The following is a 22863-nucleotide window of genomic DNA, read 5'->3' on the forward strand; positions in this document are numbered from 1 at the left end:
CCTGGTTCCTCTCTAGGTTTCTTCCTAGGTTCCTGCCTTTCTAGGGTGTTTTTCCTAGCCACCGTGCTTCTACATCTGCAATGCTTGCTCTCTGGGGTTTTAGATTTGGTTTCTGTATAAGCACTTTGTGACAACTGCTGATGTAAAAAGGGCTTTAGAAATACATTTGATTGATTGAGACATCACAGACTGACTGAGACGCTACACAGCTACTACATCATCATCCAGACAACATGGAAGGAAACACGTCCCTGCCAACAGTGAAGAATATATTTTTTTATCATTGTCCATGTTCTTTACAGTCAAGGGAAAAGGCCCTCACCGTCAATGTTGAGCATCATCTTCCACATGGCGGGCCGCACCGACTGGTGGAAGCCGAACCACACCTCCCTACCCCCGCCCAGGGGGTGGTCGTAACCCTCTGGGGAGGAGAAGAAGGAGCGCCCCACTGGGGTGTACCTGGGGAGAAGAAAGAGGGTCACCTTTCACAGACAGAAAATTAATTGAATTACTCTACTAATCATGTTTTATTCAAGATCTAGCTTCATTGGGTTATATATCTTCTTTGAAATAATCTATACTATAGATATATAAAAAATATACATTGTAGACTACTAGTATATAAATACATACAGTGGGGAGAACAAGTACTTGATACACTGCCGATTTTGCAGGTTTTCCTACTTACAAAGCATGTAGAGGTCTGTAATTAAAAAAATAAAAAATAATCCAGAAAATCACATTGTATGATTTTTAAGTAATTCATTTACATTTTATTGCATGACATAAGTATTTGATCACCTACCAACCAGTAAGAATTCCAGCTCTCACAGACCTGTTCGTTTTTCTTCAAGAAGCCCTCCTGTTCTCCACTCATTACCTGTATTAACTGCACCTGTTTGAACTCGTTACCTGTATAAAAGACACCTGTCCACACACTCAATCAAACAGACTCCAACCTCTCCACAATGGCCAAGGCCAGAGAGCTGTGTAAAGACATCAGGGATAAAATTGTAGACCTGCACAAGGCTGGGATGGGCTACAGGACAATAGGCAAGCAGCTTGGTGAGAAGGCAACAACTGTTGGCGCAATTATTAGAAAATGGAAGAAGTTCAAGATGACGGTCAATCACCCTCGGTCTGGGGCTCCATGCAAGATCYYACCTCGTGGGGCATCAATGATCATGAGGAAGGTGAGGGATCAGCCCAGAACTACACGGCAGGACCTGGTCAATGACCTGAAVAGAGCTGGGACCACAGTCTCAAAGAAAACCATTAGTAACACACTACGCCGTCATGGATTAAAATCCTGCAGCGCACGCAAGGTCCCCCTGCTCAAGCCAGCGCATGTCCAGGCCCGTCTGAAGTTTGCCAATGACCATCTGGATGATCCAGAGGAGGAATGGGAGAAGGTCATGTGGTCTGATGAGACAAAGATAGAGCTTTTTGGTCTAAACTCCACTCGCCGTGTTTGGAGGAAGAAGAAGGATGAGTACAACCCCAAGAACACCATCCCAACCGTGAAGCATGGAGGTGGAAACATCATTCTTTGGGGATGCTTTTCTGCAAAGGGGACAGGACGACTGCACCGTATTGAGGGGAGGATGGATGGGGCCATGTATCGCGAGATCTTGRCCAACAACCTCCTTCCCTCAGTAAGAGCATTGAAGATGGGTCGTGGCTGGGTCTTCCAGCATGACAACGACCCGAAACACACAGCCAGGGCAACTAAGGAGTGGCTCCGTAAGAAGCATCTCAAGGTCCTGGAGTGGCCTAGCCAGTCTCCAGACCTGAACCCAATAGAAAATCTTTGGAGGGAGCTGAAAGTCCGTATTGCCCAGCGACAGCCCCGAAACCTGAAGGATCTGGAGAAGGTCTGTATGGAGGTGTGGGCCAAAATCCCTGCTGCAGTGTGTGCAAACCTGGTCAAGAACTACAGGAAACGTATGATCTCTGTAATTGCAAAGAAAGGTTTCTGTACCAAATATTAAGTTCTGCTTTTCTGATATATCAAATAATTATGTCATGCAATAAAATGCAAATTAATTACTTAAAAATCATACAATGTGATTTTCTGGATTTTTGTTTTAGATTCCGTCTCTCACAGTTGAAGTGTGCCTATGATAAAAATTACAGACCTCTACATGCTTTGTAAGTAGGAAAACCTGCAAAATCGGCAGTGTATCAAATACTTGTTCTCCCCACTGTATATACTCTTAAACTGCACACCAAACAGAATAGCTTGTTCCACATCTAAAAAAAAACACAGCATAAAGCTTTTTATAGCAGTTCTACAGTACGTGGACATGCCTAGGCCCTCAGACCATAGATAAATCTGTATGCCAGTGCTGTCCACTAGGGCGGCAGCAGTCACTCACTTCATGGAAGGCAGGTGTCGCAGCACCACATCTACAGCGTGTACAGGGTTGGTGCTGATGGGCTTGTCCAGCTCCAAGGGCTCAGGCATGGTGCGCCCCATCAGGACCTCGTGCAGCAGGTGCCAGCTGACTAGCGACACAAACTTGATGGACACTTTGAAGGGGCGATCCTTACCCCCCTCCCCTGGCAGGGTGACATCCAGATCCACCTGAGGAGAATATATATGGGAGCTCAAGCTACGGCAACTCAATGTATCACTAGCACACCCATCTGACATTCAACATTGTAAATTACACTAGAAATGTTATCATGTGTATCTTGTGTGCGCTTGCAACTCACCCCCGCTGTGGCGACTGGTAGGGGGTTGGCTGTGTAGAGGCTCCTTTTCCCATCGTAGACTGGCCTTCGGTCCCCAAAGATGGTCACCTTGAAGTGCTTCACCATGGAGTCCACCACCTCCCTATAGGGGCACCAGAGAGACAAATATATCAACTCTCCAACACTGCTCCATAACCATGGTCTTTTAAGTGGGTAAAGTGATGCAGAGTACAGTTCATGAGATCACATGAAAGATCTGCAGCCAGTTTGTGTTGGTTTGAGAATATTGATGCTGACACGTGATAGGTTTGTGGGTTTGATCCAGTGCGTCGGGCAGCTGTTTACCTGTTGACGCGACGCGGGCACTTCTCGGGCTTGATGTCGACTTCATAGAGGTAGACGTCCATCTTGGGGATATCCACCTGGAAGCAGTTGGCCAGTAGCTTGATAGGCTTCCCCATGGTGCCAAAGCCAGGCCTCCGCGGCACTGAGAACAGGGCCTGGGCCCCAACATCTCCTAGAGGGAGAGAGAGGGTGCCAGTACTCAATATAAAAACACTTATGAAAAGAGGTTGTGGGGGAGGAGAAGGAAAGAAAGGGATCAAGAGAGAGTGAGTGTGACGGAGTGAGAACAAGAGCAAAATCAAACTGTAGATAGGAAGTAGTAGATAATGTGGCAAAAGGCAGGGGGCTCATAAGGAGGTGATGAAATAGGAGTCATGAGTAGCCTAGTTTTTTTCCCTCCCCAGAGCTATTGACACTAAAGGCTACAGAGTTTTGCGGTGACATTTACCATGTTAAGGCATTGAATTATCCTAACTGACAAACACAAGCTTTGGATGAGAGTAGAGCAGGGGTGTGTCAGCCACACTACGCCAATTCTACCAAAGCACTTTCATGACAGCCTCGTCGGAAACTACTCCGGTAATCATGATGTCACAAAACCACACACTACCCACACTCAGATGAGCCGTAAACGACCTACTCTGACACTCACACAAAAGACATGACATCCACTCATATATAGTGTCACGAGTCATCTCTCAGAAAACATCAAATCAAAATCATGTGTAAAGAAGAATATAATAAACAGTATTATTTGCCTATGAGTTAAATAGGATGTGTTCTTCACATATTGTAGACCTTAAACATAGAACTAAATGCAGAACATTTATTGTAGGATCTCTATGACCTCAAATTGAAAAAAAAAGATGACTAGGTCTAAAGGGGAAAATAAAAAGGTGAGGCTGTCCTGGTTCATAGTACTGTGTCAGGGTCAGAGAATGACCCTGCAATAAAGTGCTCCGGGATAAAGTTTCCCCTAGGTACAGATCTAGGATAAGCTTGCCTTTCCCCAATACTAAACTTAACCATTAGGCCTCATGGGGGAAATGACCCAAGATCAGCATTTAGGGGCAACTTCACCCTACTCCCAGAAACACGGTGTAGTAGAGTGGGATCGTCTGTGATGGCGCGTCCCCCAGTGTCTTATCACTCGCTCCTCCTATGTGTCGTTTCCATGCCAACATCACCTATGTTGTTGCCACTTCTCCATGGTAACCATGCTAACAAGAGGGAGTCCAAGAGTGGGTGTATTTGAACGTACGCCTCGATAAACCAGGAAAATTATGATCAATACTCGAGGATTTAATATTGTTTGGGGGGTAAACTGACCCTTGCCTATATGAAGTAACAGAAGGTGATTGGAAAACACGGTGATCACACGACTACATGGGCAGAAGAAACCGAAAAGGGCAAGGCATGGCTGAATAGATGCTTATCACCTCAGATGCTAGCAGCCCACGTGAAGACATTCCAGAACTCAAGGCAAAATACTCATTATTCTCACTACTGCCACCTACGCCGGGTAAGAGCCCTCCAACCAAATACAGAGCAGTCAAAAATGGTTCTACCAACCCTGACATTCTCAAAGCCATCTTTGAGAAACTGGCCATCATTGAAAAAAACAGCAGAGACTATATCCAAATATATAGTCTCTCTCAACCACTGTGCAGCAACTTCTCAACCAGGTGTCAACCCAAAGCGAAAAAAATATTGACCATGGAAGCTGAACTACAGAAACTGCAACAGGTGAATCTCCAAATGCAACAGAATATCCTATCATCGAAGTCCAGCGCCACAGCCGGAGATGGAACCTGAAACTGCATGGGTTGCGAGAAGAGGACTGGGAGAGCATACGGAGCGTTACCATTGACATCCTCGGGAAAGTAGCACCCAGGATTCGAGACAAGCTCCCGGATGATCCACGCCCCAATAGATCCACAGACGACGCAATCGCAACCACACTGCATACTGCCCTAACCCATCTGGACAAGAGGAATACCTATGTGAGAATGCTGTTCATCGACTACAGCTCAGCATTTAACACCATAGTACCCTCCAAACTCGTCATCTCAACTCGAGACCCTGGGTCTCGACCCCGCCCTTGCAACTGGGTACTGGACTTCCTGACGGGCCGCCCCCAGGTGGTGAGGGTAGGTAACAACATCTCCACCCCGCTGATCCTCAACACTGGGGCCCCACAAGGTGGCGTTCTGAGCCCCTCCTGTACTCCCTGTTCACCCATGACTGCGTGGCCATGCACGCCTCCAACGCAATCATCAAGTTTGCGGACGACACTACAGTGGTAGGCTTGATTACCACAAACGACGAGACGGCCTACAGGGAGGAGGTGAGGCCCTCGGAGTGTGGTGTCAGGAAAATAACCTCACACTCAACGTCAACAAAACAAAGGAGATGATTGTACCACCCTGCATACCACTGCTGGCTTGCTTCTGAAGCTAAGCAGGGTTGGTCCTGGTCAGTCCCTGGATGGGAGATCAGGTGCTGCTGGAAGTGGTGTTGGAGGGCCAGTAGGAGGCACTCTTCCTCTGGTCTAAACAAAGATCCCAATGCCCCAGGGCAGTGATTTGGACACTGCTCTGTGTAGGGTGCCGTCTTTCGGATGGACGTTAAACGGGTGTCCTGACTCTCTGAGGTCATTAAAGATCCCACGGCACTTATCGTAAGAGTAGGGTGTTAACCCCGTGTCCTGGCTAAATTCCCAATCTGGCCCTCAACCATCACGGTCACCTTAATAATCCCCAGTTTACAATTGGCTCATTCATCCCCCTCCTCTCCCCTGTAACTATTCCCAGGTCGTTGCTGCAAATGAGAACGTGTCTCCAGTCAACTTACCTGGTAAAAAACGGTAAAATAAAAAAATAAATAAATAAAAAATTGTGGACTTCAGGAAACAGCAGAGGGAGCACCCCCTTATCCACATCGACGGGACAGTAGTGGAGAGGGTAGGAAGGTTTAAGTTCCTCGGCGTACACATCACGACAAACTGAATTGGTCCACCCACAGACAGCGTTGTGAAGAAAGCGCAGCATCGCCTCTTCAACCTCAGGAGGCTGAAGAAATTTGGCTTGTCACCAAAAGCACTCACAAACTTCTACAGATGCACAACGAGAGCATCCTGTCGGCTGTATCACCGCCTGGTATGGCAACTGCTCCGCCCACAACCGTAAGGCTCTCCAGAGGGTAGTGAGGTCTGCACAACGCATCACTGGGGCAAACTACCTGCCCTCCAGGACACCTACACCACCCGATGTCACAGGAAGGCCATAAAGATCATCAAGGACAACAACCACCCGAGCCACTGCCTGTTCACCCCGCTATCATCCAGAAGGCGAGGTCAGTACAGGTGCATCAAAGCAGGGACCGAGAGACTGAAAAACAGCTTCTATCTCAAGGCCATCTCAGGACGTTTTAAACAGCCACCACTAACATCGAGTGGCTGCTGCCAACATACTGACTCAACTCCAGCTCACTTTAATAATGGAATTGATGGAAATTGATCAAAAATGTATCACTAGCCACTTTAAACAATGCCACTTAATATAATGTATATGTATATACTGTACTCTATATCATCTACTGCATCTTGCCATCTTTATGTAATACATGTATCACTAGCCACTTTAAACTATGCACTTTTATGTTTACATACCCTACATTACTCATCTCATATGTATATACTGTACTCGATACCATCTACTGCATCTTGCCTATGCCGTTCTGTACCATAACTCATTCATATATCTTTATGTACATATTCTTTATCCCTTTACACTTGTGTGTATAAGGTAGTAGTTGTGGAATTGTTAGGTTAGATTACTCGTTGGTTATTACTGCATTGTCGGAACTAGAAGCACAAGCATTTCGCTACACTCGCATTAACATCTGCTAACCATGTGTATGTGACAAATAAAATTTCATTTGATGTCAGCGACGTGGTGCACCACCTGGGAAAGCAAAGAGATGACGGATCTCCGCGGACAACCACCATGTGGTTCACAATGTGGGGCGGCAGGTAGCCTAATGGATAGAGCGTTGGACTAGTAACCGGAAGGTTGCAAGATCGAATCCCCGAGTTGACAAGGTAAAAATCTGTCGTTTTGCCTCTGAACAAGGCAGATAACCCACTTCTCCTAGGCCGTCATTTAAAATAATTGTTCTTAACTGACTTGCCTAGTTAAATAAAGGTAAATATAATAAAACAATGAGAATCTACAGAGATGTCGTATGGAAAGAAGCCAAGGAGTCCAGGTTTCTTGTGGAGAATAAACTACGCATCAAGAGGCTCTCACTCCAGGAGATGCTGTTGCAATGGAAAAACTTTGGCCAATGGTAAAAAAAGGCTAGAGAAGAAGGTTAGAGAGCATCTTTCACGGATCCTTTTGCACGACATTTTTACATTCACCCCGTTTCATATCACCAGGTTCGTAAATGAATACGGGTTCATCATATTGATCATAACTACCTCGGTTTAGGGTAGTCCAGTTCTTTCTCTAAGCTCAGGTTTCCTTATTAGCTACCTAGCTTACTAGTTCAACTAGTTAACCAGTTGTTCTTTTCACTAAACTGTATTTGTCTTATTTTATTTTTGTCAGGTTATGCAACGTTTTGAATTCAATGCACTAAATATTGTCTCTCTAAATGCCAGGGGTTTATGAAACATAACTAAAAGAAAATCACTTTTTATTTTGTAAACACTAATGCAGATTTCATTCTACTCCAGGAGAATTGTGATTCAGATTCTAGTTTTTGGAAATCACAATGGGGAAATACTGTTTATTATAGTCACGGGTCTAACCACTCAGCTGGTACTATGATACTGCTTCATAAGTTTAGATTCTTGTATGTCCAAAGATGGGAGATGGGTTATATTGATTTCAAAACTAGATAATGCTTGTTTTATTATATGCAATGTACAGTTTAAGTCAGAAGTTTACATACAGTCATTAAAACTCGATTTTCAACCACTCCACAAATTTCTTGTTAACAAACTTCAGTTTTGGCAAGTTGGTTAAGACATCTACTTTGTGCATGACAAGTCATTTTTCCAACAGTTGTTTGCAGACAGATTATTTCACTTATAACTCACTGTATCACAATTCCAGTGGGTCAGAAGTTTACATACATTAAGTTGACTGTGCCTTTAGACAGCTTGGAAAATTCCAGAAAATTATGGCATGGCTTTAGAAGCTTCTGATAGGCTAATTGACATAATTTGAGTCAACCTGTGGATGTATTTCAAGGCCTACCTTCAAACTCAGTGCCTCTTTGCTTGACATCACGGGAAAATTAAAAGAAAATTAGCCAAGATCTCAGAAAAATTATTGTAGACCTCCACAAGTCTGTTTCATCCTTGGGAACAATTTCCAAACGCCTGAAGGTACCACGTTCATCTGTAAATTAGACGCGTTGTCTCCTAGAGATGAACGTACTTTGGTGCGAAAAGTGCAAATCAATCCCAGAACAACAGCAAAGGACCGTGTGAAGATGCTGGAGGAAACAGGTACAAAAGTATCTATATTCACAGTAAAAACAAGTCCTATAGAGACATAACCTGAGAGGCCGCTCAGCAAGGAAGAAGCCACTGCTCCAAAATCGCCATGAAAAAGCCAGCCTACAGTTTACAACTGCACATGGGGACAAAGATCGTACTTTTTGGAGAAATGTCCTCTGGTCTGATGAAACAAAAATAGAACTGATTGGCATAACGACCATCGTTGTGTTTGGAGGAAAAAGGGGGAGGCTTGCAAGCCGAAGAACACCATTCCAACCATGAAGCACGGGGGTGGCAGCATCATGTTGTGGCGGTGCTTTGCTGCAGGAGGGACTGGTGCACTTCTCAAAATAGATGGCATCATGACGATGGAAAATTATGTGGATATATTGAAGCAACATCTCAAGACATCAGTCAGGAAGTTAAAGCTTGGTCGCAAATGAGTCTTCCAAATGGAAAATGACCCCAAGCATACTTCCAAAGTTGTGGCAAAATGGCTTAAGGACAACAAAGTCAAGGTATTGGAGTGGCCATTACAAAGCCCTGACCTCAATCCTATAGAAAATGTGTGGGCAGGACTGAAAAATCGTGTGCCAGCAAGGAGGCCTACAAACCTGACTCAGTTACACCAGCTCCGTCAGGAGGAATGGACCAAAATTCACCCAACTTATTATGGGAAGGTTGTGGAAGGCAACCCGAAACGTTTGACCCAAGTTAAACAATTTAAAGGCAATCCTACCAAATACTAATTGAGTGTATGTAAACTTCTGACCCACTGGGAATGTGACGAAAGAAATAAAAGCTGAAATAAGTCATTCTCTCTACTATTGTTCTGACATTTCACATTCTTAAAATAAAGTGGTGATCCTAACTGACCTAAGACAGGGAATGTTTACTCAGATTAAAATGTCAGGAATTGTGAAAAACTGAGTTTAAATGTATTTGGCTAAGGTGTATGCATTCTTCTTACTTCAACTGTACATGGGTAAAACTCTGCCTCCTCAAATAAGACTTTCTTTTTGGATCTTGCTGATAAGCTTACTGAGCTCCAAAACAAGAATACAAAATGTATGGCTTATAATAGCTGGCGACTTTAATGAAACACCTGATACTCTTTAGATAGATTTCCACCTAGAATAGCTCAAAGATCTCAGAATAGTGACAACTAATTTTGCAGTAAACAGACAGTGATCAATACATGGCGCTTCTTTAATACGAACTTAAATAATACACCTGGTGTAATAGGTCAATGACGAATCAGATCCAGAATTGATCTGTTTTTCATTTCTCCCCCACTTTTACAGTATGTACAAGAAGTAAATCATAAACATSCTCCTTTGACTGATCATAAAATGATATTATTGAAGTTAGAATGTTCTGAAAAATCCAGTGGCATTCGAGGATACTGGAAACTTAATAATTCACTCCTAAATGATCCAGTCTTTAACAAGAGCATAAATAACTTGACCATAGACTTGTTTAACTCAAATTATTTAGAACCAAAGCATGGAAGTAACTGGGAAATATTTAAATTCAAGGTAAGATCTAAATCGCCATTACACACAGTAAGGAACTAAAGAAGCAAAAATATTTTAAAGATGAGCTTATGAATAAATGTAATGTTCTCTTAGAAAAGGATACCCTTTCAGCAGAAGAAACAGATTTGAATACATCTCGATTAGAACTAGATCAAATGTAAATGTATTTAGCTAAAGGGGCCTTTATTAGATCTAGAGCAAAATGGGTTGAGGGTGAGAAAAACACAAGCAATTTTTTGCTCTGAAAAAAAAAGTAACTATAAAGAGAATCTCTTTCTGCCATGATTTTACCTTCATTTAACTAGGCAAGTCAGTTAAGGACAAATTCTTATTTTCAATGATGGCCTAGGAACAGTGGGTTAACTGCCTTGTTCAGGGGCAGAACGACAAATCTTCACCTTGTCAGCTCGGTGATTCGATCTTGCAACCTTCCGGTTACAAGTCCAACGCTCTTACCACTAGGCTACCTCCCGCCCCTTAAATATTGGCAATACCTTGTGTAAAGATCCAAAGATAATCTATAACTTTGTGTATTCTTTCTATGAAAATCTGTATAAATCAAATTTAATGGGACTGAATGTTAACATTTTATAAAACACGTCCATGGTCATGTTCCAATGATTTCTGATGAGTTCATAAGTCCATATGTGAAGAGGAGTTTCGATTGTAGAGATTAGAGATGCTCTTAAATCTATGAAGGGCAAAGCACCCTGGAACAGATGGTCTTTCTGTGGAATTCTATTTACACTTTTGGGAACATTTAGAGTGACCAGTATTCAACATGTTCCGAGAATGCCTAGCTAAGGGTGAGATGATTACTACCATGAAACAAGGGGTTATTTCCTGAATACCAAATCCTGATAAAGATCCCCTTTTCCTAGGTAATCGGAGACCCATTACATTATTAAATACAGATTAGAAATGGATAACTTTAGCATATGCTTATAGACTTAAATGGGCCTAAACCACCTTATTAATGAAACCCAAACCTTTCATGAAAGGTCGCCACATCAGCTGTAACATTAGGTTAGTTTTAGACTTGATTGATTACGTTGATTCAGAGGCTGTTATTTTATTCCACGACTTTTATAAAGTTTTTGATACACTTGAACACAAATTCCTAATACATTCGTTGTACACTTGGTTTCGGGACTAACTTTGTCTCTGTTATCAATGTTTTATAAAGATATTAATAGTTCCATTATGATTAATCATAACACATCTAAAAATTCACCACAGGGAACGCCAGGGTTGCCCTATTTCAGCACTTATTTATTTTAGTTGTAGAATTACTATATCTATTAACATTTTAAACAACCCTGAATTAAAAGGTATTTCAATATTTGGCAAATAAATGAATAGATGATACAGCTGTGTTTCTAAAAGACAAGGATCAAGTTGCTATTGCACTTAATATTATGAAATCATTTTCTGCTTCTGATCTGGATCTTAAATAATGCGAAATATTGTCCCTGCATGACTCAAATTACCAATCTGTTGAGAATATTGCAGTGAGAGATAATGTGAAATATTTAGGGGTGTACATGGTGAAAAACCATATTGTCCGTCAACATCTCAATTTCTCTCAGAGATTAAAGAAATCAAAAAGCCATCTTTAACAACTGGCTCCAACGTGACCTCTATTATTGGAAGGTTTTTATTGTCCAAAGCAGAGGGTCTGTCACGTTTTGTCTACCCTGCTATCCCTATTTGTAGCTGATCAAACCAGCAAGGATATCAACAACAACAAAAAACTTTCCTAGACTTTATATGGAAAAATGAACACAAACTTAAGAAGTCTGTAATATCAAACCAAAGAGCTGATGGTGGGCTTGAAGTACTAGATTTCATCAACAATACCTTTAAAGTAAACTGGATAAAAATATGTATGCTTACATCGGAATCTATATGGTACTTCATTCCCTGTCATATTTTTATGAAATTGGGTGGTCTTCAATTTTTGTAGAAGTGCAATTATTCTCCAGCAAAATTACCCATCAAACTGTCCAAATTTCATGAACAAGCCCGTTTAGCCTGCAAACTATGTTATGTCCACAACTTCTCCCCACTCAAGCCTCTTGTGTGGAACAACTATTTGATAAGGAAATATACTCTTATAGAAAGTTCATAGAAACATAACTTCCCAATACATTATAAAGAATTTAATTCTATATGCAAAGCAATATCTTCAGGACTTAATTAATGAAAACTCATTTGTGTTTTGGCAAACATGTCATGATAGATGCACAACTTATGTTACAAGGTTTCCCCCTGCTGGATAAGAAATGTAATACATTCATAAAATAACTTTTTCACTCCAAGAACAAGATCTCCTGGAGGGAAATTATTCTGGAACGCACATATTACTGAAATTGAATGGAAGAAAGCTTGGTTGCTCCCTCACCCATTTTGTATGTCAAATAAAGTAAAAAGAAATTCACTTTAAAATCCTGCACAAACTTGTCTAAATTCATGGATTTAGAGGACATAAGCCTTTTTTTCTGTGATAAAGGAGAAACTATTATACCCATTTTATGTGTGTGACTCTGAAGTTATTTTGGAGCAAGTATTTACTATTTTTATTTCATCAATAAGACCCATGTATTTACAATGAACGATGTAAAATGTTATTATTCAAATGAAAACAAAACCACTGAATTAGTTGTTCATTTCTTAATTCTCGCTGGTAAATTGTATATACACAAAAACAAATATTTGAAATCTGTCCCTGAATGCAATATATTTTGACTTGAAATCCAATATCTAATAAAATCTCTAGAATTAGTCAATAACAAAAGAAACACTATTCTTACAACTCATAAGTTTATACAACTGTAACCCCTGGCTTTTTTCATATTTTTTTGTTAATTTCTTTAAGGAACTTTAACTTTTGAAAATCAATAAATGTTTTCACTTTTAATGCTGTTTTATGTTTATTCAGAAAAAATATACATGTAGTGATGTCTTATATTTGTATTGTAATTTGAAATGTTATATAAAAAAAAGTTGTAAAAAATGCTGACAAGAGGAAAAACAGACAAAAACACACACCGATCTCATCAAGGGTCTAGCTTAGCTTTACCTGTGGAAAAATCAAAGGAAGATGGTCTAATAGTGTGTTGGAAAATTAATAGTGTCAGCCAGGAACAGAAATAGCCTATACGCTCAAACCTTAACTTATACACCGACTGCACAACTACTGAACCTAAACCTACCAAGAAACAACGAAGTGTACAAGAGTGGGCAGCAATGGAGGTGTGGATGGCTAACTGCCTCTTCTTTCTTCTCCCCTTCCCTTCATAGTTAGGCTACACGTCTACCCACACAGAGCCTGGGCTCTGTTGGCTTACACATACAAAACCCACACAATAAACACCATGTGAAAGCTGTAGGCTTTCGTCATAGTGAGTCAGCCAGTTGTTTTCAGCCAGGTACAGGCACTCGGCAGCTTTGCCCAAGATGTACTCTGAAGGAGCCTACCGTTAATACTTTAGCTTCAAGGACCTTACAATGCCTTCAGAAAGTATTCATACCCCTTGACTTATTACACTTTGTGTTACAGCTTGAATTCAAATTAGATTTAATATACTTTTTTCCTCACCCATCTACACACAATACCCTATAATGACAAGTGAAAACATGGTGTTTTTAGAAATCTGTTCAAATGTATTGAAAATGAAATACAGAAATATCAAATTTACTTAAGTATTCACACCCCTGAGTCAAACAATACATGTTAGAATCACAATTACAGCTGTGAGTCTTTCTGGGTAAGTCTAAGAGCTTTGCACACCTGGATTGTATAATATTTGCAAATCTTTTTTTWAAATTTTTTATCTTCAAGCTCTGTCAAGCTGATTGTTGATCAATGCTAGACAACCATTTTCAAGTCTTGCCATAGATTTAAGAAGATTTAAGCCAAAACTAAACTAACTAGGCCACCCAGGAACATTCAATGTCATCTTGGTAAGCAACTCCAGTGTATATTTGGCTTTGTGTTTTAGGTTATTGTCCTGCTGAAAAGGTGAATTTGTCTCCCAGTGTCTGTTGGAAAGCAGACAACCAGGTTTTCCTCTAGGATTTTGCCTGTACTTAGCTCTATTCTGTTTTTTTTATCCTAAAACACTCCCTAGTCGTTGCCGATGACAAGCATACCCATAACATGATGCAGCCACCACCATGCTTGAAAATATGAAGAGTGGTACTCAGTGATGTGTTGGATTTGCAGTTTTACTTTAGTGCCTTATTGCAAACAGGTTGCATATTTTGGAATATAATTTTTCTGTACAGGCTTCCTTCTTTTCACTGTCATKTAGGTTAGTATTGTGGAATAACTACAATGTTGTTGATCCATCCTCAGTTCTCCTATCATAGCCATTAAACTCTGTTCCTGTTTTAAAGTCACCATTTGGCCTCATGTTGATATCCCTGAGCGGTTTCCGTCCTTTCTGGCAACTGAGTTAAGAAGGACTCCTGTATCTTTGTAGTGGCTGGGTGTATTGCTGCACCATCCAAAAGCATACTTAATTACTTCACCATTCTCAAAGGGATAGTCAATGTATGCTTGAAAAAATGTTTACCCATCTACCAAGGTGCCCTTCTTTGCGAGGCATTGGAAAACCTCCCTGGTCTGTGTGGTTGAATCTGTGTTTCAAATTCACTGCTCGACTGAGGGACCTTATAGATAATTTTCATGTTAAACACTATTATTGCACACGGCGTGAGTCCATGCAACTTATTATGTGACTCTGTTACGGATACAGGTATCCTGTGTGTGTGTGTATCCTGTGTGTGTATTTATTTTCTCTCCTTCTCCCCTCACAGGTGGCAATCATCATTCCCCAATCAGTCATCAATCAGAAGACACACCTTCTCCTGTTTCCATTACCCAATCACAACCCCTTTCCCTTGGTTTAAAAACCCATTCAGTTGTTCACTCTGGAGCTCAATCTCTCTGTCATGCCATCTCTCTGTAGCGTTCTTGTTTGGTTTAGCAACTACATGTCACTTTGTCTGTTAACATGTGAGTATTGTTTTGGTTATGGTGTTTGACTGTTTGATGGTGGGAAAAGGGGTTACCAAGTCGCTCATGGGCATACATTACCCGTAGGAATATTTTGTCTAAATACCCTAGTTAGAACTGGGCGGCCCACCTGCTGTATTTTTGGTTAGTTAGTTGTATTGAAGTAGGCTAGTCTAGCTTAGGGGTGTTTTTGGATATTTGTTTCTTTCCTTGGGTCCAGCTCAGACCCTTTTCCCGACCCCCCTTTACCGTGTGTTTAAAAATAAACCATGAGTGTTTGACGGTAATTTAGTTGTCTGTGGTTTTTGTTCTCACTGTTACGTTTTTACTATACTTTGCATGAGTTATGTTACGGGTCTTGTTCCCCCCCCCCCCCTAGGCTGCCGGGCCAAAGGGATTCGTAACAGACTCGTTAATCAAATGTTTACTCCTAAACTTCTTTAGGTTTTGTATAACAAAGTAGTTGAATATTTATTGACTTAAGACATTTTAGCTTTTAATTTTTACATTTGTAAAAAAATGTCTACAAACAATTCCACTTTGACATTATTGTGCATAGGCCAGTGACAATTTTTATTTAATCTATTTAAATTCAGGCTGTAACAAAATAAAGGGGTGTGAATACATTGGTAGACTGGCTCTGGCAGGCAAAACAGCCAAATATTCCATCCACATGTGGATCGATTCTCAATTGCAATACGATTCTAGAAACTTAAAGCCCTTTACTTTCATATCACATCAAAATAATTTCACATTTTTAAGCAGCTTTATCACAGTTGCAGCCAACAGTATTTTTCAGTGACACCTTCTGGCAGCCACAGGTGTTCGGAGCATGCTAATTAGCACAGGTGGTCCCTCGTTCTTCCATACACCCTTGCTGTAACATAGATATGGCCCTGTGGGAACACTAACCCTAGAAAGGTGTATATCAAGTTAACATTTATGCCATTTTATTCTTGCTGATATAAAAAGGTCCTTATGCATCCAAAACCGTACCACAAGCAATGCGTGTTAATTTTCAGACCGAGCGTCGGGCCTCTTAACAAAACTCCCTTGTACAGAAGACGCCTTTGTCCAATGGCTCTTACGTGTAAAGTAATGGAACTGAGTCATGATCAAGAGCAATCTGCAGCTGTATCCTACCTTTGGCTCCTCTCTCAAGCCACATTAAAACACGTGTCATTTGGTGTGCAAAATGTATCCTTTTCCCCCCTAAAAACACAGCAGTGTCCTTTGGAGGAAGTAGGCAATTTTATTTATCTATTCATCATTTATCTACCAGGCATCATTTTAAGACACCAAATACAGATTAAAGGTGATCTATGCAGAAATCGCTCCACCATTTCGTGGTTGCTAAAATTCTAATAACCTAATTCAGTTGTGACAAGCAATTATTGTGTAGAGAAATACATGTGAAATATATTTTCCATAACCAAAAATACTGTATTTTCAGCTGTTTGAAGGTGTCAATAAAGACGTAAAAATGAAACTTAAGAACGGGAAGTATAAAAAAGCGCACAGAACAGATCTACCGCTTAGACTTGCTTTCGATGAGAACGACAGCGCTGTAACTCAAATTTCTATGAGAATTTGGTCAGGTCGCCCAAAATGTTGCAGCTTTTAGATTTGATGTTAAACTGATAGAATAAGGTGGACCCTATTAACCTAATGACATGGTCTCTTGATTCCCATAGTCTTGTAAGCAGTCATGTTCTTCGGAAAACATGCCGATCCACCAGGCTGTCGAATGAGTGCTAAGAAAGCAGACAGCACAAATCATATCCATCTCCAATCATGGTTGGTTTCAATGTTAACGGCTCAAAAGTATGCCAACAACCATTACTCTCAAAGCAGCTTCCCATAGGTTATAGTTAACTGACTGTGGCTGATCTGATTATTGAGCGAGGCTACAGTGAGCACCATTCAATAACTTCTGACACCAGATGGTGTGGAAGGCAGGCAGGCAACCTCCAAACAGCCAACCACACACACAGCCAGCCAGTCTCTCACGGGCTCCAGATGAGGCACACCCGATGGGCATTCCACCTGCCTATGACAGACATCTGCAAAACGAGTGAGACTGGTGTGCGTGCACATGTCGTTTACCAACCGGCTAACATAGCAGGCGTAAAAGAAAACCCTGAAACTATACAAACAAAAATATAAAAACATAATTTCACATTTACTGAGTTACAGTTCATAAGGAAATCAGTCAATTTAAATAAATTCCTGGATTTTACATGGCTGGGCAGGGGTGCAGCCATGGGTGGTCCTTGGAGGGCATGTTCAGTGTACTGGGCTTGACGAGAAGAGACATAAAAAAATATTTTAGGAGGTTTTCTGTTCAACCAATCGAGTAAATGTGGAGAAGGAGTTAAGATGGAGTGTCGTCTTGTGACTTCAGCTTTTGGACATATAACATCACAGGCTCTCTTTCCATTTCCCCTGAAAACCCGAACATCCGGTTGATGCAATAGGGTTCAGCTGCAACATAATCTCTCAGAGGAGTCATCCCTCAGGTCTCTATGCTGCCACCTACTGATATGTAATCTCTTAGTGCAGTGCATCTCTCAGGAAAGGTGGGGGTGTGAAAGGAACCATATAAGGAGAAGTGGGGGTTTTCAAGGAGTCTTATCACTAGAAGTGCTGGAATTCCATAACTACTAGAACAGCCATGACTTGATATTGTAATTATTTCAAATATTGATTCATAAATTGTAAAATGTATGTTTTTTTTTATAGAAAGGTAGCTAACGTTAGCTAGCATTTTCATTTATGAAAAAACAAAGTTACATCCATGGCTACCGGTAGGTAACATTCAAAGACACAGCTCACAGTTAGTGAATACATAATTTGTTGCATAACTGAACTGACATTCCACACTGTCATTTCTGCAGACTAACGTCCGATAACCCAAATAACGTCGAGTGGCAACTTTTGAAACCCCCACTTCTCCTTAGAGGGCTTGCAGTTGATGTACGACGCCTCCTGACACCCATGTAGGAAGAGCAGTGTAATTAACAGCCGAGTGGCTACTGCATGATAACAGAACCTAAAACTAGTTGATTCATTTGTACCATGTGATTTTCATTTGATTATGTACTACTGTAGGTTCAGCAGCTAACCTTTATCAAGACACCCATGTTGACTCGATTCCCACTGAAGATGTGCAGTGCTACAGCAGCAGCAGACTCAACTTCAACTACTTCTACTAGATATGAAAGGAGACATCCCTCCAATTATGAGATGGTCGTTATATGCTGTGGTCAATCTGAACGAGTCGGTTGTGCCATTTGAGTAGAGCACCTTTACCTTGTCGTCAGGACAAAAGTGCCCCCTTAAACCGTATGAATATCTAAAATATAATTTGAACATGTAAAAGGCTATTATTTATGATATTGTAGTTTAATTATAGCGAATATTATTGTACGGGTGAAAGAATCATATTCATCGCTGCTTTGCCTAGCCCCATAAAACACATTTAGCATTGACAATGTAATTGTGTTAGTTATCACAGTGGCACCTCTTAAGTGCCACTCAGATCTTCTTGGAGAAAAGTATCTGACATTGAACTTGGTGGTAGTAATTGTGTTTTAAGCTAAGGATCTTATCTCCTGCTTTCAGACATTTCACCACCTAGATTACAAGGGTTGAATTTTTTTAAACAAATGTAATCAGTACATTCATACTTGCGGTATGTGGAGCAGAGCTGTTGTGAAGGAAGTGAGTTTGTTTATACAGGACCTCCCGCCCGCCCCCACCTACCATCAACCAATCATGTCAATGCAGAGTTATACAAAGCTCTCCACATTGTTACAAAATTTGAGAGGTGCACGGTGATGCGGTACGGAGCTCAAGTTGTGGGTACGGAGCTCAAGTTGGCCTTTGCGTACCTCCGGAGGCTACACATTGCGTCATATCATCCAAAAAGTGCTTCCGACCACATTTTCAGATCATGCATAAATTTGCTTTAATGCCATCATACTGTAGGCCAGTGGTTCCCAACTCTGGTCCGAGTACCCCACAACAGTACAGTTTTACTGTAGCAGCAAACACACTTGATTCAACTTGTCAACTAATCATAAGGCCCTCAGAGTTAGATCAGTATGTTGTCAGGGGCTACAAAAAAAGTGCTTGCTATTGGGGGTACTCAAGGACTAGAGTTGGGAACCACTGCTGTAAGCCTTTGACTGCATTGGCATTGCATGAAATTAAAAACATGGGTTCACATGGCTGATATCCTGAACATTGTGGCAATCAAATAAAACTAATTGGAGAATTTGACTAAACAAAGGTGATGTTAATTTGAAAATACAACACAGGAACAGACAAATGAGACAGATTCCCTTCCCCTCTTTATTGCTGGATTGTGATCTGTGATTAAATCAACATTGGCGCTAGTTCATCCTGAATAATAGTTAACTTAACAATTAAAACAAGTGTAAACACTTCACTTCAAAGAATCAACACTTTCCTATAATTTATAAGTGTTCAAGTAAGCTAATTCATATGTAAACGTATAGACATTTTAGCAACAAGTAGGCTATTATTACTAAAACAATTGTGGGGGTGGAAATGTCAATACCAACCTCGCTCCACCGATCCCTGTCTACTGGGTTTGCAGAGGTCTGCTCCAGTCCAGCAGTAGCTCACTTGATTAACTAATTAGGTTTGATACATTGAATAAGGTGCATTAGTGCTGGGCTGGAACAGAAGCCTGCACACCCAGCAGGGTTGGCCTGCTCCAGTTGTAATAGGTTTATACATTGTGTGGCTTTTAAACTATTATTGTTGACAAAATTTGCTAACATATAATCCATGGTATACAAGGATGTACCCTTATTCTCTTGGGACCTCTTCATCTGCAGACAAGGGTTTGACAGCTCTATCTGAAGACAGAAAACACAAAAGAAACAAGCTGCATTATACTAAAGTTAGACATCCCTGAAAATTCTGTCCTCAGTTTTTCCTCACTAGGGACTGGAGAAGTTTCATAGTGTCCTCCCACAAAGTTACCAGCCATATCCAGAGTAGCCTACTCTCCCTTCTATGACAACTGGAAGTGGTAGCTAATCCTGTCACCCTCTTCCATGGCTGTTAGTTAGCTATCTACAGTACCTAGCTACAAATGCATTTGGCATTACAACAAATACGTAAAGATAGCTAACTAAAATGACGTTCGTAAACTGGTGATATTTAATTCACGTAGCTAGCTTTAGTGTGTAAAGTTAGTTAGCTAGCTAACTAGCGAACACTACGTAAGCAGCTCATTTAGGTTAGCCTGCACACTAAGTTTCTGTAGCTAGCTAATAATACATTGATAATTTTAAAAATGTTTACTTACTTGAATATGTTCTACAACGCCTCTGTTTTCTGGGTCCTTGAAAAACAAAATAATGGGCAATCTTCCCAAAGTTCATTGTGGTTGCAAAACACAGCCAGCCATTTGGATAATTGGAGGACTTTCAACAGACTGACATGCTGCCCACGTCGCATACACATACATGTTATTCAATCATTTCACCCACTGCTTGCGCATGTCAACGAGTGCTTGCACTAAAATAGATATTGGTTTTATTTGTAAAGCTTGACGTGCTGCCTCTCCCATCTCCTCATTGGTTTTTAGGCGCATATACCCACGTGGGTGATTTTAAAGATGAATTGAGGTCCACACTTCAGTCCAGTTGGTGGTGGTAATGCACCTTAAAGTTGGTTGCCAACCACAATATAAAGTCCGACGAAGCAGCTTGAAGGACGAGAGATTACTAGAAACAAACTTTGCTTAAGTTACCCTTTTATCTGCAGATTAATTGTTGTGGATTACATGTCGGAGTAGAGGACCTTGTGCATTTCAGGTAAAATAACAACCCAATGTTTATATCCCAGCGCAAACTCTAGCAAGCTMATTTGTCCTAGGATATAAACATTGGGTTGTTATTAGCAACAGCTAGCTAAATTACCATAAATGTTTGCTTTTTGACCGGTCCCCAAATTAATATATTTGGTTCAAAGTTCGTTTTGATATTTCAACCTGCGTGTCCTGATCGTGTCTGGTGTGCGTGGACAAAAACGACATGTGTGCAATGGCGAGCGAGCTGTCTGGTCAGCATGTGAGTTTGTCTTCCAACACGAAATTTGGGGTTGCTAGGTGATTTGTGACGCAACTGCAAACCCTCTATGGTTCCTTTCGAATCCCCCACTTTTCCTGAGAGATTACATATCAGTAGGTGGCAGCATAGAGGCCATGTGAGATGACTGATCTGAGATGATGTCGCAGCTGGACCCCTCGGTTGAAGGGGACCCGGCAGAGGCTACCAACCAGCAAACAATCTTACCAACGACCGTATATCTAGTCACCCAAATTAGTTTTCTAACCCAGACAGTACAGTGAAAGGACTGAATGAGTTATATTTAATTTCATCTGATTGGTATAGTAGGCTTGATCGTATGCTATCCTTTAAGGAATTAAACTGATAACGTTAGTCAGCCTACAAAACTTCAACACCAACTGTAACAATTTAATATGGGGTTTGACAGACGGTGTAAGAATATACCTGAAGTTCCGATTTCCATTCATGAGGTCTCTGTCCGGATAATCCCCGGCTCCCAATTGTTAAATGTCGGCGCAGCTCCTGTTCGTACGACGCTATTTAGTCAGCGCTGTAGCTCTAGTGTTGGAGATTTTCCACCCGAAGACTCTCAAGCCGACACCCCGGCTTCTGTCGCTGATGTGGACACGGGCCGCTTGCGGTGTCCACTTACCCAGAGGTCCTCCCAAATTGCCCCAGTTGTTGTCAACCTGCACAAGTTAAACGACGTATCCCATTATGTTCGTTGGAGTATTAATTGTTTCCAGCAGACAAATCTATTTATTTTCAAAGACAAGTCTCTGAAAATATTTCATGGAGACTCGACAGACGGCGCCTATTCCTGAACGGCTTTAATGCTACCTCAGTCGTTCGGAGTTTTGCCTCGTCACCAGTTGCCAGGATAATAACAAATACTTGACGTTCTTTGAACGATAAACGTGAACACTTTGCCGCTCTTTTGGTGTTGTTCTGCCGGCAAATTTGTGTTTCACACCCCGGTACGTTCTCGTTACTACCGCTGTGAAGCAGACAAGAATAATTAAGTACTTTCCGGGTCACGGTTTTTGGAATCCTTCAGAATAAGAGTCCTATCTATACTTTGAAAACTAACAATAAAAAAATATATATAAATACAAAAATATATATAACTAGGCAAGTCGGTTAAGAACAAATTATTATTTACAATGACGGCCTACCCCGACCTAACCCTAAACATGGCCGTTTGTGATACAGCCTGGAATTGAACCAGTGTCTAGTGATGCCTCTAGCGTTGAGATGCAGTGCCTTTGACTGCTGCGCCACTCAGGAGCCCCTTCACAAATCAGACTGAATAAACTTAATTTGAATGTACTTTACCTGTTGTCTGCAGATTGTCTTTATGTAGGAGGTAATATGAGACCAAATATCCACAGGGAAGTGTTATTACAGGCTGACTTGAGTCGCGTTGCAAAATAAATGTAGAAATCTATATTCAATTATTGCGTCAACGAGCGCCTGCGTTGCCAAGGGCTAAAATAGAAGTCAGTTCTATTTCTGATTCAGATCGCGCTGCAAGTCCTGCCTCACCATCTCCTCATTGGTTTATAGAAGCAGGTACCCACGTGCCATCTCCTCATTGGTTTACCCACGTGGGTGACTGAAGACAAACGGGATCAGTGG

The 22863-nt window shown here is 41.2% G+C and overlaps 1 protein-coding gene and 1 long non-coding RNA gene across 3 annotated transcripts in view; both read right to left on the reverse strand.

Moving 5' to 3' along the window:
* LOC111954908 (protein argonaute-3) overlaps positions 1 to 22232 on the reverse strand; it is a 41640-nt gene extending 19408 nt beyond the window's left edge. For both annotated transcript variants that reach the window (XM_023974824.2, XM_023974823.2), the window contains exons 1-5: positions 21670 to 22232; positions 3043 to 3214; positions 2719 to 2839; positions 2379 to 2587; positions 323 to 459 (exon numbers count right to left, since the gene is read on the reverse strand). In XM_023974824.2, coding sequence (XP_023830592.1) covers positions 323 to 459; positions 2379 to 2587; positions 2719 to 2839; positions 3043 to 3214; positions 21670 to 21688 — 658 coding nt within the window. In that variant the 5' untranslated portion in view covers positions 21689 to 22232. The remainder of the gene's footprint in view (positions 1 to 322; positions 460 to 2378; positions 2588 to 2718; positions 2840 to 3042; positions 3215 to 21669) is intronic.
* LOC111954909 (uncharacterized) lies at positions 19458 to 21656 on the reverse strand. Its single transcript, XR_002876047.2, has 2 exons — positions 20460 to 21656; positions 19458 to 20004 (listed from the first exon to the last, which is right to left on the reverse strand). It is a non-coding gene; the product is annotated as an uncharacterized lncRNA (long non-coding RNA).
* Positions 22233 to 22863: the final 631 nt, after the last annotated feature.

Source organism: Salvelinus sp. IW2-2015, linkage group LG30 (genome assembly GCF_002910315.2).
Source record: "Salvelinus sp. IW2-2015 linkage group LG30, ASM291031v2, whole genome shotgun sequence".
NCBI classification, from domain to species: Eukaryota; Metazoa; Chordata; class Actinopteri; order Salmoniformes; family Salmonidae; genus Salvelinus; species Salvelinus sp. IW2-2015.